Genomic DNA, 16,867 nt, shown 5'->3' on the forward strand with positions numbered 1-16,867 from the left:
TCTACATTCTGCACTTGTTTTATTTGAATTTAAAACATTATTAAATACTGTTACTGTACCTATTGTTTTCCACCTGGAGGGGTACTCTTTTAAATTGTACATTGTGTGATTGATGTGTCTAATATGTTATAAGTGCCGCGTCGCGGCTCAGAAGCGTCCCACAAGCGTCTCGGCGCTGGGCTCCGCTAAAATTACGCAGCTGGTCTATTTTTGACGGAGACGTGAGGCGTTGCGTAGCTTCGGGCAGGAAGTGGAACGGTCAGAGCATCCAGTCCATCCCCAAAATCAACTAATTTTGCAGACCCTATCCCTCTGTAGTTTTTCAAGTAGGAGGAGCGTTCTCCTCCGGTTTACAGGCACTGTGTAAATTATATATATAGAATAATTATGATGATGAATGCATTTTGTTACCACTAATATACAGCAACACATCTTTGATTCATGTCGTTTATAACTGGAATATCACAATTATTATTACCTTTGTCTGTACAAAGTAGCCTTACTTTCTTGTAGAAGTATAAATGTCCAGGAAATATGCCCAAATCAACAAAAACTGCGAGCCGGCACGCAAGACGCTCCCCTTCTGAAACGCGCCCGGTGGGGTTTGTCGCTATTGGAAGTCTGAACAAAACCACGGTGCAGACGCACCCGATGGAATCCAGGCGTAAGGTACCACTCGGTCTAGAAACAGAGTATTTATCAGCAAAGGCATTTGGTTGAATAAAACAGACATCAATGATAGTAAGTGCTAAAGACAGATATCACTCTCTCATAATATAAGTTTCTCTGTGTCAAAAGGCTACCCCTGAGTGGAAAACTACTGAGGCACTTCAAACCCCCCCCCCCCCCCCCCCCCCATTTCCTCTGCAGCTGTTAGGGGAAGTACAGAGTTCCTCTTTCACGGAAGTCATACTTGCGACAGTTGATTAAACTGTAAAAAGCAAAGATAGCGGAAATGCAGACAGACTCAGGACTGAAGAGGAAGAGATGAGCAGTGTTTCTGTGAGTAGACCTGAAGAGCATTCAGCAGGTGAGAATCCTCCCACAGGAATCTGTTTCTGAGTAGGGATGCCAGAAACTGACCATGATCAAATTCGAAAATCGAACAGCCCTGGCGAATATTAATCGATTATCGAGAGAAAAAAAAAAAGTCTTTTCGCAGAGCTTGCATTTTACTTCATTTGCACTTGTCACTTCTCGTCTTTGAATGTGCCGCCTTGTTCATCTTCAGTTGTGTTGTTCTCACTGTTCTGTAAATAAATAAATCAGCAGGCAGCAGCAGTCTGCACTCTGCGCAGCCTGCGCTGCTGGCTTCCTCCAAGTTTACAGTAAAACAAACTGGTGGTGTGACCAATGGCCATTTACAATTATTAATACTATTACTATTATTAGCATTAGTCTATATTTTGGTTGAAACTAAGCCAGGAAAAAAAAAAAAAACATAAATAATAATAAAAATATATATAAATAAAATCGAATTTTAAAAATAATTTTCGATTATGGAGACTAACGAATATTCGAAAAATCGAATAATCGCTGGCATCCCTATTTCTGAGTCACTGTTTACCTGGACAGAGTCACTGTTTACCTGGACAGAGTCACTGTTTACCTGAACAGGACACATGTTTCTTGATGCTGATTCTAAACATCTGTCTGAAATATTGTGTAGGGTTTCTCTCTGAGTGAAAGCAGAATGGGTTTAGAAAGATCTCCATGTACTGTTGTCAGTGTTTCAGGTAGATTAGGCGCGTTCACACCAAGTACTTTTCCCACAATAGTTCATGAGAACTCTTTTAGTTCTGATGAACTAAAGCAGATCGCGTTCACACCAAAATGAGTTCCTGGGGGTGGATTAGGCAAATGAACCGCTGACGTCACTTCTTCTTCTTCTGCTTTGGGTTTACTGGCAGGCCGCAAACAACTTCACGGCGAGTACAGTAGGTGGCGGTATGCACCTTAAAGTTGCAATCCGCCAAAAAACCGAGAGAAAAAGAAGAAGAAAAACCTCCCGCGTATACTGCCACGCCCACCTGCTGTATATGAGGCGTCTGTTTACCTTCCGACCTCAGACATGAGCTTCGTCTGAGTTATTTAAGCAAACACAAATACAGATCGTTGACCATTCAAATGCAATAGCAATGCTGATTCGGAAGCGAAGGCGGTTAAGAAGGATTGACAAAAGGATTGGACGACGACATGCACACGCTATGGATTGCATAACCTGTGTGAAATTAATAAACTGTGCCAGGTGTGTCGTATGCACACTAAATAGGCTCAGCAGTTAACACACCTTTATTATATATCATCCTGAGAGCAATTGCATCCGTCTGCCATGAACCCTACAGAAACCTACGTGTTAGTTGAGGCCCATAGTGGCCTCCATTTGTGTCGTGTAAAATGGGGGAAATAAAAAGTTAGCAAATCCCCATGTTCATAAAAACATTTAGTTTGAGGTCAAATAATGATTACACTGCTCTGAAACTCACTACACTAACTCCTAAGATGTTCCCTAACTATAATTAATTAAAAATATTGAACTCACAACACTGGTAATAACAAACTTAACCATTTCTCTTTCTATAAATAAATAGTGCTTGTGTTGGACGCCATTTTGAAATACAATGAAATTATCTTTTTGAAAGCCACAATAAATAAAGCTTTGCCAGTTTATAACCGATGAAACATGATGGTATCAGAATAATCACTTACATGTGATGTATAGGATGCTACACAGGTCACTGTAAAGATAAAGTGTCAGAGGAGAAATAAGCAAGCTTAGTTACATGAAATGTAATGAAAAATGTAAGATACAGGCTCTGTTTAATCGCCATGTAGGTTCTCTTTTATTGCACACTCAAGACAATATCAATAACAGCATCACGCTGTCCCAGGTGTGTCGTATGCATGTAAATAGAAGTTAACATTTTCAATATCAAATAAAGTGTCAGTAGTATCAAAACATATATATATATATATATAATAACAATAGGTAGGCTCAGCAGCAGACACACCTTAGTGCAAAGTGAAGTGTCAGTATTAATAACAGTGGCATATATATAATCACAATAATACAAAATTAACTGTCCCAGGTGTAGGCAATTTGGGGTGAAGTGTCTTGCCCAGGGACACAACGACATGCTGACTGCAGTGGGGTTTGAACCTGTGCTCCCCTGATCCGAACACCAACGCACCAGACCACTGCACCACACGCCTCCCAACAAGTCATTGTACAGTTTATCAACGACGACAAGTTTTTCTTAATTTTTTTATTGAAGGCCTGTTGGATTTAATCAGCTCGCTTTAGCACTGCCAGAAGCCCAGCCTGAAAGGTATTTTGTTGCTCCACCTCGATTCCTGGGCCTTGTGTGAATGCAGCAGCCGTTCGTCGTGCATCTCCTTGGCACGCAGGCCCTCATTCTCCTTGCTGACCATGGCACGGCGGTCCTCCATCGCCATGATGGTGTCAAGGAAGCTGTCATCCCGTGCCCGCTTTCCTAAGGAGAAATAAGCAAGATACAAGATCAGTTTAATCACCTAGTAGGTTGTCAACAGAGACAACATTGGACATGGTGCAGGCAGGGACAGTGTACAAAATGCAGGTGTAAAGTAGAAGATAAGATAGGATCAAATAGCTGACGCTCAAAGTGCCCTTATTTATTGTTTTGTGCTTAATGTATGCTTGAACTTTGTTTTATAGGGATTAGTGGACATCAGTTTGATGCGTAACCTTCTTTCAAGGCCAGAGTAGTTACAGTGTAAGTGGATTGACATCTAACATAACATGGCTGAGTACAATTATAACAATCAATTAAAAAAAAGGAATAATAAATTGAATTTCAATTACATTTCTACTTAAATGTGCAAAATATTAGAACATCAGTCTTTGTGGCATGCAGGTAATCAACTGTTTAAGCTTTTACCATTAACATGTAGAATGAATGTTGCAAATGACTTGAAATTATAGCAACTACAATGTATTGTTAGAGGTAGCATTATGTCCAGCTAGCATGCTAATTGCTAACGTTATATTATCGTTTTATCCCGGAGGGAAAAGCTAACTAGTTTCCAATCCAGAGAGAAACACCTCGCCTGAAACACACGATTAGTGCCATGAGTTAGTGAAGCAAATTACAGAACATTGCACACTTATTCACAAGTCAAAACGTGTTCATAGCGGGCACGGCTGAGAATAGCTAGCTAGCTAGATGTTGTTAGCCAGCTTGGACCTAACGTTAGCAAGTTCTAGCATGGCTAGCTCGATCTACTGAGCAAATAAAAGTACATCTGAGACCAGTATTGTGCAGATTAAAACAGTGCAGTGCATGTATTTTATTTTACCTTAGTTCGTCGTTGTCCCGACATGACTTTGCCAGGTCTGCTAACTTTGCTGAGTCACGGAAACTGCATTCAGTAGAAGCTTCTGAATGCGGCGCTTCGCGTCCTCCGAGTAAATCGCCAGAAGCGCCGACACATCCTCATCATTCCACCGCTCCGATGATTTATTTAGTGTTGCCATAATAACTGCTTTCACAAAAGTAATCTACTCGTTGGTGCGCTGTGCTGAGCTTAATGCGAGCAAATACAATGGCGGCCTTCAAAATAAATTCTAGAGATTCACGGGGCGTGGTTTGCATTCCGCACAGCCAATCAGACGTATGAACTTTTTTCTCCCACGAAAGTCCCTGCTCTCTAGCAGGGACTGAAAACGGGGTAAAAATGGTTCTGATGAACTAATTTAGTTCCTGGGGCTTTTTGGTGTGAACGCAAATATATCGTAGTTCTGATGAACTATTGTGGGAAAAGTACTCCGGTGTGAACGCGCTAAATGAGTTGCAGTCTGATTGTTCTCTGAGTTCTCGTCATCAGAGAAAAAAGCAGGGTGTGTCAGAACCAGCTCTAACAACTTGTGAATGTTTTTCTGTCTAACTCTTAATACTCTGAATAAGGGAAGGAGTGTGAAGGGCCCGTCTTCCAACACTGACCAGAGGCCTGTACTACGAAGCCGGTTCAACATAAACTGGATATGTTTGAGTTAGCCGGTTGGCCTAATCCAAAACATACGCGCTCTCGCTAAGCGGTCCTACGACGCTGGTTATCAAGTGGATCGCTCAAGCCAGCCGTGTCCTATCTAGTTAGGTGCGCGTTCACATGAAAGGGGCGGTATTTGGAGCATTCGACCAATCACAAACATGGACAAGCGTACTGACAGCGCAGCGTCATACTTCCTGAATGAAAAGTGAACTTTAATATTAGTCAAATATGAAGAAGTTAAACTTTAAACATCCATGACTTAAACACTTTATCCAGGATCAAAGCCACATAGCTGCACCTGCAAGGTGAATACAGCTGGTAACAGAAAAAGCGTTTGAATGCGTTCATTAACAGGTTTATGATATCACTGGGGCAGTGATATCATAAACCTGTTAATGAACGCATTCAAACGCTTTTTCTTTTACCAAGACACGATCTGACTTTAATTACATTTGACTCGAGTGTTTCGTCAACTTAATGTGTTGCTTAAAATAATACTTCTGCATACAGTATGTGACACTGTGAGTGTTGCACGGCCAGATACGGCTCAGCTGACTCAGATAAGGAAATATATGATACATTATGATGTGATATGATATGAATGATAATGGGACACATCAACGTCTGCACTCACAGTGCCGCGGACTGTACTTAATGTTACTCTGATCCGGTTACTTATGTTGTGGCAGATATTTAAGTAAGCTTTCTTAACGCTAATGTTATAATAGTCAGATTGCTCTGAAGATGGGAGGGGATATTCTATTAATTTTCACGTTCACACAGTCAGTTGATTTTTGCCGGCCGTCTTTCCTGCAACGGCAGTTTTTCTGTATTTCCTCTATCCTGTAATATGACTTGATCGCTTTAAACTCCGCACATGGAGCTCTGATTGGTCAGCAGGCGGTGCTTTCACTGAGTTGATCTCTTAGCCTGCAACCTAACCTGCTCCGGAGCTAAAAAGAGAACCAGCGTCGTAGGACCGGAAAGCCCGAGTTTTCCCTGAAGTTAGCCCACTAAGCGAAAATCCTGCTTCGTAGTACAGGCCTCAGGTTTCACTGAAGAGCCTTGAAAATGTAACAAATACGTCTAAGTGGGCTATACAACACATTAGCATGAAAAGTAATGTTCATGTTGCAATGATATATCAAATATACATTTCTGATCAGTTCACAGAAGACCTTGTTTTAATTAAAGTCCGGAACATTTATTAACGTACATATTTTTAGCCAAACAATGATGTTTTAAAGACGTTTTGTTACATTTTGTTTATATGCCAAACAATTATATTTTCTCTAAACCTAACAAAGAAATGTTATTGAATAGTTACTGAGCGCAGTTCAGTTGTGTGGGATATTTAGTGGGGGGGCAGAGCTGTAATTTACCTGTGGATGTACTGTACATTGAAGTGACTGTTTGTGTGTGCTGTGATAAACTGCAACACACTAACACATATTTATGGGTCAACACCCTGAGTTTGTGTGTAGTTCTGGGGCTGTGGGGAACATTCTGGGCTGATCAGGGGCCTCATTTATAAACGTGGCGTACGCTCAAAAGATGGTGTACGCCAATTTCTAATCAATCTTTCCGATTTATAAAAAACAAACTTGAGGGGTTTGGTTTCTCCAAAATGACCTACCCCACCTTTAACTGGTGGATATAGAGTTGCTGGGGGGGGGGTTGAGGCGCACAGCTGATTGACAGCTGGAACACAAACCACCAAATAAATAAATACAAAAATCAGATCCATTTTCCACCAAACAATATGATTTATCTCCACCTCCCGAAAAGAACCACAACCTGACACGGTGTGAGATGTCTTTTTTAGCTGTTCTGTCGTCATTTCCTGCGATCTTCTTCATGCAGTCAGTCAGAATGAATATTAATACGGAGCATTTCTTTGACTATTTATAGGCAAATATAGGCGTTACGTGAAGCCCGCAAAAGCTGCGCCGCATTTCGAGTTGATTGCAATTTATAAAGGGAAACCGGCGTAGCACGTGCGTGCACAGTGTTTTATATATCGGAATATTTGTGTGCGTATTTAATTGCTTTGTCCTACGTACGCCATATTCCCACGTGAATCCTATGAAAAGCTTTATAAATGAGGCCCCTGGTCCTGTTGAGGCTCCAACAAGGTTCCTGAATATCTGAGAGGAGGGGCTACCTGTGATGTAACGCTTGTGGTAATGAATGAGCATGTTGTTGTGTTTGTGTGAAGGTGGGGGCTCTGCTATGGATCAGAGTGAGGACAGAGAGGAGGAAGCCCCCCTCTCTAAAGGCTCTGGGGAACATGACAGCCAGACCAAAGCTCAGAGGTGAGATCTCCACCTGTCCATGACTCTTCTCCATGTCACAGCTCAGCACTCATTATTCACTCAAACGTTCTGTGTGTTGTGTTCCAGCCCAGAGCAAACACCACACTCAGCTGGACCTGGACCTGGACCTGGACCTGGACCCGGACCTGGACCTGGACCCAGCTCTGTGTCCAGTAACCAGCTTACTGCCAGAGACCAGAAACAGGTGTGTAATTGGGAGGGATGAAACCCTCTTTAATGGTCACACATGCAGAGCACACAGCACATAAAAGTGAAATGTGTTCTCTGCTTTTAACCCATCCTAGTACCAGGAGCAGTGGGCAGCTATTGTACAGCGCCCAGGGAGCAATGGGAGTGGGGGGGGTGAAGGGCGATGTCCGGTGCCTTGCTCAAGGGCACCACGGCAGGGCAGGAGGTGAACTGGGACCTCTCCAAGTAGCAGTACACACTCCATATTTTAGCCACTGCCAGACAAGAGCTTGCAAAGAATATAATATGTTTATTATACGGTTGCATGCCAATTTACAGAAGCACGTTGCCCATAAACTACATACAATGCATCTCAAATTTGCCTTTTTCTCAGAATTTTACTTTTTTTCTTCAAAATATTCTTTTTTTCTCAGAATCTGACTTTTCTTTTTAAATCATTTTGTCAAATGCTCACTGAAGAGACTTGCAATTATTTGCCCTAGACCTCTGCTTTCAGACGTATAGTTAATTATGAAGTTATTACCCTATCCGATAATAATCCAATTCAGAGGCAATAATGTAATATAATATATTATTTTATATATATTAAATATTTATATATGTATTTTTATATAGTCTTATATATAAAACTGGCCCTTTGAGTGCAACCATGATGCTATTGTGGCCCGAGATTAAATTGAGTTCGACATCCCTGCTTTAAAGAAAAAGACAGAATTCACTGTGCTGACTGTCTTCAAGTTTAGGATTGACTTCCTGAATGTCTTTCGTGAAGTCTAAGGTATTAAAAACAAGTTTAGAAACGATAAGGGCATTTACTAACTCGACATCTGAATTGAAGCCATCCAAAGTCACATGGCAGCTGTTCTTTGGATCCTGAAGGCCTGTTGTGGTTTTCAAAAGTACAAAAATACAATACAACAATATATAGTTCTGTAAGATAAAGATGTTCTTTCTCTGTATCTTTGCTCTGCAGGGAGAAAAGATGGAGACACCAAGAAAAGTCCTATTAAGAACTTTACAAAGTTTGGGGGGAAATGACTTTAAAGAGTTCAAGTGGCACCTGGAGGAGGAGGTCCAAGGATTCCCAGGAATCCCAAAGAGTCATCTAGAGAAAGCAGACCGGATGGACACAGTGGATCTGATGCTTCTGTACTACGGCATAAACACCATTAAAGTGACCAGAGAAGTTTTGGGGGAGATAAATCAGAATTATCTAGAAGAGAAATTATCAAAAATCCCATCAGTACCTAACGGTAGGTCTTTAAAAAAGAGTGTATCAAAAGATAACTTTTTTTATTTTTCACAGCCATGTATCATGTTTTTAGACTCCTGATACACCCCTCAGAGAACCATCACCTCCACATGGTGTTGGGGTTGAGGTCACTAGTTTCTGGCAAGGTCACCCTGTTGGTTCCAGGTGAGGGGTTGTAGAACCTTTATAGATCAGCATTTTAGGAATCCAATTACCTTTCCTGGATTAGGAAGTTTGGGTTAGGAAGCCGATGTTATTAAGAAGGAGAAGACGCTTTATTTCATCCCAAAGGGGAAATTCAGCCCAGTTGTTCACTCGGTTGTGGTAACAGATAGTACAATACACACACATGCACAGGACAGGTGAGAGAGGTCTGAACAAAACAGGCAGCCAGTCTGTCCAGCGCCAGGGAGCAGTTGGGGGTTCTGTGCCTTGCTCAAGGGCAGGAGGTGAACTGGCACCTCTCCAGGAACCAGTCTACACTCCGTATAATTTTGGTCCGATTGGGACTCCAACCGGCGACCCTTCGGTTCCCAACACAAATTCCTGCAGACTGCGGCAGTAAAACCCTCTGCTGCATTGGCTGGGAATCGAACCCGGGCATCCAGACGAGAACTCTACCACTGAACCACCAATGCTATATTAACGAGTTTTTCCTGGTGGGACATTGGAGATATGTAATACAAGTGGGTGATGCTAAATGCCAGTGTTGGGGAGAGGATGGATCAGAGGAATGACCAGAAAGTCATCAGTTGTGTCTGAAATGGCAGTGAGTCCTTGAGTGCTACGTTTACCCAGGAAACGGCCAATTCTGTTTGGAATGAGGTTTGTCCTGCCAAACTGTCAGATATCTCAGGACGGGGAGTCATGGATAAACCCCGGCTGTTTTCCACAGTGTAGGTTAGCTGCTGACTCAGTCTCAGGATGTTGAATGGGACTGATGCACCCTGAGTTCAGGAGGCAGAGCTGAGGGCTTGGAGAACAGCTGTTGTTGCTCAGGTGGTCACTGTGGAGGTTTGTCCTGACATAAGATTGGACAGTTGTGATTTACATTCCTGTTCAATGCTGCATGGAGGCAGACAGTGTCATTTTCCATGTTTTAAAGGGGACTGTAGGGTGAGCTCTAAACATCAGAGGAGCACATTGCTCAGCCTCACTGGGATTGCTCACTGCAGATTCTGTCCTAGTCATTACTAACGGCCCAGCCCCCTACAGGTGGAAGGAGGTATCATTTGCCGTCCAACATGACTTGGTGAGGAAGGGACGGGTTAATACTGTGACCCCCCAGGGTGTGTTGTAGATGGTAGGCTACTGCAGGAGTATACTGTGACACAGTAAGAGCCATCCACTTCCTGTATAACTGGAGAGAGAGCTGTGTCCACACCCTCAGTGGGTGCTGGGATCAGCTGGTATCGTGCCTCATCTCCCAGCAGCAGGAATAAGAGTCAGTCAGGTTCAGGGCCATGGTTCTCTGTGGGAAAACTGATGGTTTTCTGTGGGGTGGAACTTATACTGGACAATGTACAGATAATTATGCAACAATATCCAGTGACTTGATAAAAGGAAAATAACTTGCTATTTTGATGTGTCTTTCATGTAAATATCTTTCTTATTCATTCAGATATTCTCACAAAGTGCCAAGGTGAACTCAAATCAAACCTGAAGGAAACATTTGAAAATATCAAATTTATGGAAAAATCTGAACCACTAAATGAAATCTACACGGAGATCTACATCACCAGGGGAGACACCACAGAGGTCAACAAGGAACATGAGATCAGACAGATCGAACAAGCATCCACTAAACCAGACAGACCAGAAACAACCATCAGACAAGAAGACCTCTTTAAAGGCTCAACTGAAAGAGGTAAACCAATCAGAGCAGTGATGACAAAGGGAGTGGCTGGCATTGGGAAAACAGTCTTAACACAGAAGTTCACTCTGGACTGGGCTGAAGGCAAAGCCAACCAGGACATCCAGTTCACATTTCCATTCACTTTCAGAGAGCTGAATGTGGTGAGAGAGAACAAGTACAGCTTGGTGGAACTTGTTCATCACTTCTTCTCTGAAACCAGAGACGCAGGAATCTGCAGGTTTGATCAGTTCTCGGTCGTGTTCATCTTTGACGGTCTGGATGAGTGTCGACCTCCTCTGAAATTCCACAACACTGAGATCCTGACTGATGTGACAGAGTCCACCTCAGTGGATGTGCTGCTGACAAACCTCATCAGGGGGAAGCTGGTTCCCTCTGCTCGCCTCTGGATAACCACACGACCTGCAGCAGCCAATCAGATCCCTCCTGAGTGTGTGGACATGATGACAGAGGTCCGAGGGTTCACTGACCCACAGAAGGAGGAGTACTTCAGGAAGAGGTTCAGAGATCAGGAGCAGGCCGGCACCATCATCTCCCACATCAAGACCTCCCGAAGCCTCCACATCATGTGCCACATCCCAGTCTTCTGCTGGATCTCTGCTTCAGTTCTGGAGGACATGTTGAACACTGGGGGAGGAGAGCTGCCCAAGACCCTGACTGAGATGTACATCCACTTCCTGGTGATTCAGTCCAAAGTGAAGAACGTCAAGTATGATGGAGGAACTGAGACAGATCAACACTGGAGTCCAGAGACCAGGATGATGATGGAGTCTCTGGGAAAACTGGCTTTTGAGCAGCTGCAGAAAGGCAACCTGATCTTCTATGAGTCCAACCTGAGAGAGTGTGGCATCGATATCAGAGCAGCCTCAGTGTACTCAGGAGTGTTCACACAGGTCTTTAGAGAGGTGAGAGGAACGTACAAGGACAAGGTGTTCTGCTTCGTCCATCTGAGCGTTCAGGAGTTTCTGGCTGCTCTTCATGTCCATCTGACCTTCATCAACTCCAGAGACAACCTGATGGCCCCCTGGTGGTCTAAAGTCTTCAGACAAAAACCTAAACATCTCTACCAGAGTGCTGTGCACAAGGCCTTACATAGTTCAAACGGACACCTGGACTTGTTCCTCCGCTTCCTCCTGGGTCTTTCAATGGAGACAAATCAGACCTTATTACACGACCTGCTGACACAGACAGGAAGTGGCTCACAGACCATCCAGAAAACAGTGAAATACATCAAGAAAAAGATAAGAAAGCACCCGTCTCCGGAGAAAAGCATCAACCTGTTCCACTGTCTGAATGAACTGAATGATCATTCTCTGGTGGAGGAGATCCAACAGTACCTGAGATCAGGAAGTCTCTCCACAGAGGATCTGTCTCCTGCTCAGTGGTCGGCTCTGGTCTTCATCTTACTGTCATCAGAAGAAGATCTGGACGTGTTTGACCTGCAGAAATACTCTGCTTCAGAGGAGGCTCTTCTGAGGCTGCTGCCAGTGGTCAAAGCCGCCAGGAAAGCTCTGTAAGTGGAGATAAAACTACATTAACTAGGAACAGTTTGAGACATGATAATATAACTGTTTGTGTTCACTGCTGATCTTTCCCCAGGCTGAGTGGCTGCAACCTGTCAGAGAGAAGCTGTGCAGCTCTGTCCTCAGTCCTCAGCTCCCAGTCCTCTAGTCTGAGAGATCTGGACCTGAGTGACAACGACCTGCAGGATTCAGGAGTGAAGCCTCTGTCTGCTGGACTGGAGAGTTCACACTGTGAACTGGAGACTCTCAGGTCAGAGTTCAGCTGATATGTTAACTGTCAGTGGTTTTGTTCAGCCATTTCTATCGACTAATTTCCAATTTGATCAAATAAGAATATTAATACATTTCGATGTTCCTTCGGTTTGTTGTTTTTTCTTCTTGATATCATGGTATCATTTGACAAAGGAACTAGAAATGATTGTATGATTGAAACCTTGAGCTCAATCACATTTAATATTAAAGGTCCCATGACATGCTTTTCTGGTTATTACCCATCCCCTTGTGTGTTATGTAGGTTGTTATGCATGTAAACGGTCTGCAGAGTCAGAAACCCTCAAAGTACACCCTGTAGCGAGTAAAATTCTAACACAGAAAATACCTGTCTATGCTGCCCCAGAACGCCTCGTTGGACATTTTTCTTTTTCCATTTTTTTCTTCCGGGAACCAAGTGACGTAACGACGACCCAAATGGACCAATCCGTGGAGCTCCTCACACACCAGGATCCCTTGGCATCACTATCAAACGCAGTGGGGGGACCTTTAGCGTCGATTTTCAACTATCAGGGAGTCCCATTGACTTGCATAGAGCTTTTCTCAGCCGCAGCTGCGTGGATCTCCACTCACAGTTCGCCATACACTCACGTGTGTGTACTCAGGCTGAGTTCAGGCTGAGTTTCGCCGTGGAAACGACACCAGTAATACAGCTCACACTGTCAGCGCCTCGAGTCTCAAAGGGCGGAGCAGCGAGCCCCGCAACGTCCCGCCAACACGGCACCCAGACCCCACCCAGCATTCTCATCTGTTTGTCATTACTGGTGTCATTTTCTGGTTGCTAACAAACGCCATTGTAACACATAAACACACATCAGAGCACAGTGGGCTCATAGGGAGGAGGGGCAGGAGCTCCAACAAGGCGTTTAGGACAGAGAGTGAATATACATACTATACAGAGATGCTGTATGAGAAAATACATACAGCATCTGTGACAAATGTGATTTTGGAACATTGAACAATGTAAATCTATTCTAGTAGACCTCATCAATGGCATTATGATCAGTAGAAATGGCCATGTCATGGGACCTTTAAAGGAATGTTGTCATGTATTAATTTCTTTCAAGGTTAACTGGCTGTAACCTGTCAGAAAGAAGCTGTGAAGCTCTGTCCTCAGTCCTCAGCTCCCAGTCCTCTAGTCTGAGAGATCTGGACCTGAGTGACAACGACCTGCCGGATTCAGGAGTGAAGCTGCTGTCTGCTGGACTGGAGAGTCCACACTGTGTACTGGAGACTCTCAGGTCAGAGTTCAGCTGATATGTTAACTGTCAGTGGTTTTGTTCAGCCATTTCTATCGACTAATTTCCAGTTTTTATCAAATTAGAATAATAATACATTTCGATTCTCCTTTGGCTTGTTGTTTTTTTTTTTCTCCATCAAAACAATAAAGCACAAAACCATGATAAAAATCGGATTATATTTTAAGACAGATGGCGTCAATTGTCTACATCTCAATGTATTTGACTGATTGACAAACACAAACATGCACAGACAAACAGATGGTATCATTTGACAAAGGACCTAGAAAAGATTGTATGTTGAAACTTTGTGCTGAATCACATTTAATATTAAAGGAATGTTGTCATGTATTAATTTCTTTCAAGGTTAACTGGCTGCAACCTGTCAGAGAGAAGCTGTGAAGCTCTGTCCTCAGCCCTCAGCTCCCAGTCCTCTAGTCTGAGAGATCTGGACCTGAGTAAGAACGACCTGCAAGACTCAGGAGTGAAGCTGGTATCTGCTGGACTGGAGAGTCCGCACTGTACTCTGGAGACTCTCAGGTCAGAGTTCAGCTGATATGTTAACTGTCAGATTGGTTTTGTTCAGCCATTTCTATCGACTAATTTCCAGTTTTATCAAATTAGAATAATAATACATTTCGATTTTCCTTCGGTTTGTTGTTTATTTTTCTTCTTCAAAACAATAAACCACAAAACCATGATAACAATCTGATTATATTTTAAGACAGAAGGCGTCACTTATCTACATCTCTATTTATCTGACTGATTGACCAACCCAAACATGCACAGACAAACAGATGGTATCATTTGACAAAGGAACTAGAAAAGATTGTATGTTGAAACCTTGCGCTCAATCACATTTAATATGAAAGGAATTTTGTCATGTATTAATTTCTTACAAGGTTAACTGGCTGTAACCTGTCAGAGAGAAGCTGTGAAGCTCTGTCCTCAGTCCTCAGCTCCCAGTCCTCTAGTCTGAGAGAGCTGGACCTGAGTAACAACGACCTGAAGGATTCAGGAGTGAAACTGCTGTCTGCTGGACTGGAGAGTCCAAACTGTGAACTGGAGACTCTCAGGTCAGAGTTCAGCTTTTTATTTTCAAACAGTTCAATTATTTTCATCCAGCTTTTTGTTCATGTTGATGAAGATGGTCCACCTCTGTATGATTTTCCTGCTGACGTGACTTTTTAAAGCACTGAGTTTACTGTATTCCCTGGTTCCAGTCTGTCAGGCTGTCTGGTCACAGAGGAAGGCTGTGTTTCTCTGGCTTCAGCTCTGAGCTCCAACCCCTCCCATCTGAGAGAGCTGGACCTGAGCTACAATCATCCAGGAGACTCAGGAGAGAAGCTGCTGTCTGCTGGACTGGAGGATCCACTCTGGAGACTGGACACTCTCAGGTATGGACAGACTGACTGCAGGTTCCTCATATTTTTCTAATGTAATCTCTTTCATCTCTGGTCTTCCATCATGAAGGACGTCTCATTTCCCTTGATTATGTTCACAGCAGTGAGTTAACCTTCAGTCTTATAACATGGAAACAGCCATTCAGTCCAAACATCAGAACCACTGGTTTCCTGGCTCTAGGGAAGATAATGATGGTCAGTTTATGAATTTGGTTCTGAATGAGATATCTCACCAACTGCTAAATGTGTTGAGATGAGATTCTGTTTGACATTTATGATCCCCAAAGGGTTGATCCACAGTGATCCCACGGACAGACTGAGCTCTGCTTCAGGTTGAACAGCAGCTAGGACTCCTGTTGGATAGAAAATCATCCTGACTGTGTTTCTTCCTCCAGGCTGGACCATGGTGGAGAGCAGAGGTTAAAACCAGGTCTGAGGAAGTGTAAGTGTGGATCAGTCAGCTTCTCTCTAAAGACAAAGATGATAGAGGTGGTATTTATTCATTAAAACATGACATCTTGAAGCTTTTTAAAAAGGATCACTAACAGAGAGTAAAGCCTTCAGGTGAGTCTGATGATAAACTGCTGTCTGTGTCTCTCATCAGATTCCTGTGAACTCACCCTGGACTCAAACACAGTATTCAGATACCTCAAACTTTCTGACAACAACAGGACGGTGACACCTGTGTGGGAGGAGCCACAGCCATATCCTGATCATCCAGACAGGTTTGACCCCTGGCCTCAGCTGATGTGTAGAGCAGCTCTGACTGGTCGCTGTTACTGGGAGGTCGAGTGGAGAGGAAGAGTTCATATATCAGTGACTTACAGAGGAATCAGCAGGAAAGGAAACAGAGAGGACTGTGAATTTGGAGAGAATGATCAGTCCTGGAGTCTGGACTGCTCTCATGATGGTGGTTACTCTTACTCTGTCCATCACAATAAGAGAAGAACACACACCTCCTCCTCCCCCTCTCGTAGAATAGCAGTGTATCTGGATCATGCTGCTGGCTCTCTCTCCTTCTACAGAGTCTCCTCTAGAGACACACTGACCCACCTCCACACCTTCAGAGCCACATTCACTGAACCTCTCTACGCTGGGTTTAGGCTCTGGCCTCATGGTTCCTCAGTGTCTCTGTGTCCTCTGTAGGAGGAGACCACTTCCTGTCCTGCGGTTTAAATGTTGGGGTTTTAAATCGAGGCTTCTCATTGGTTACCATGTGTCTCACTGATTGTGTCTGTAATAAAGTTTTCTTGAAGCAACGTATTAAAGCTGATGCTGAAGACTGTAGTGATCGTCATTAATTTGAATAAAGATTCACAAAAAGCAGCGTCCATGATCTCATGAAGTCAACCTGTTGGTGAAACATGAACTGGGGAATCCTTCTTGATTCAATGTTTGTTAGAAAGGGTTAGCATGACGGAGATAAAGTATTATCATTTACACGTGAAGTATCACAAGTACACATTACAACAAGTACACATTACAAGTACACATTACAACAAGTACACATTACAAGTACAGGAATGCAGGGTATATTGTATGATTGTGAAATATTTTAAAAGAAACCTCCATAACTTTATTATAATTATTAGAGGAGGGAGAAGTACTCAGATCTTGTACTTGAGTACTTCCTCCTCTTCTTCTTCTTCCTCCTCTTCCTCCTTCTCCTCATCCTCCTTCTCCTCTTCCTCCTCCTCATCAGCTGCAGTCTCTGAGCTAACGATTAATAGTGAGTGTTTGTGATTCAATGAT

General features: G+C 43.3%; 1 protein-coding gene across 3 annotated transcripts; it reads left to right on the forward strand.

Annotated features, from left to right (window-relative positions):
- The first annotated feature begins 956 nt into the window (after nucleotides 1–956).
- LOC117498775 (NACHT, LRR and PYD domains-containing protein 12-like) lies at nucleotides 957–16,446 on the forward strand. 3 transcript variants are annotated; one of them, XM_034150932.1, is made up of 12 exons: nucleotides 957–1,030; nucleotides 7,250–7,346; nucleotides 7,434–7,551; nucleotides 8,530–8,809; nucleotides 10,430–12,194; nucleotides 12,281–12,454; nucleotides 13,542–13,715; nucleotides 14,079–14,252; nucleotides 14,615–14,788; nucleotides 14,936–15,109; nucleotides 15,511–15,557; nucleotides 15,720–16,446. In XM_034150932.1, the coding sequence occupies exons 1-12, from the start codon at nucleotides 988–990 to the stop codon at nucleotides 16,259–16,261; spliced, it is 3,762 nt and encodes a 1,253-aa protein (XP_034006823.1). In that variant the 5' UTR covers nucleotides 957–987; the 3' UTR covers nucleotides 16,262–16,446. The 3 variants fall into 3 exon arrangements, with proteins under 3 accessions (XP_034006823.1, XP_034006824.1, XP_034006825.1); XM_034150933.1 differs by lacking the exons at nucleotides 14,079–14,252; nucleotides 14,615–14,788; XM_034150934.1 differs by lacking the exons at nucleotides 13,542–13,715; nucleotides 14,079–14,252; nucleotides 14,615–14,788.
- The last annotated feature ends 421 nt before the right edge of the window (nucleotides 16,447–16,867 follow it).

The sequence above is a fragment of the Trematomus bernacchii genome, unplaced genomic scaffold, assembly GCF_902827165.1.
Source record: "Trematomus bernacchii unplaced genomic scaffold, fTreBer1.1, whole genome shotgun sequence".
Classification (NCBI taxonomy): Eukaryota; Metazoa; Chordata; class Actinopteri; order Perciformes; family Nototheniidae; genus Trematomus; species Trematomus bernacchii.

What these genes read in the sequence shown, in the direction of transcription:
- LOC117498775 (XM_034150932.1), top strand. Translation starts at nt 988, where the DNA reads ATGAGCAGTGTTTCTGTGAGTAGACCTGAAGAGCATTCAGCAG. An exon ending in ACCTGAAGAGCATTCAGCAG is followed by an intron (nt 1,031 to 7,249) that starts GTGAGAATCCTC and finishes GTTTGTGTGAAG; the next exon opens with GTGGGGGCTCTGCTATGGAT. An exon ending in TGTGAACTGGAGACTCTCAG is followed by an intron (nt 14,789 to 14,935) that starts GTCAGAGTTCAG and finishes CCCTGGTTCCAG; the next exon opens with TCTGTCAGGCTGTCTGGTCA.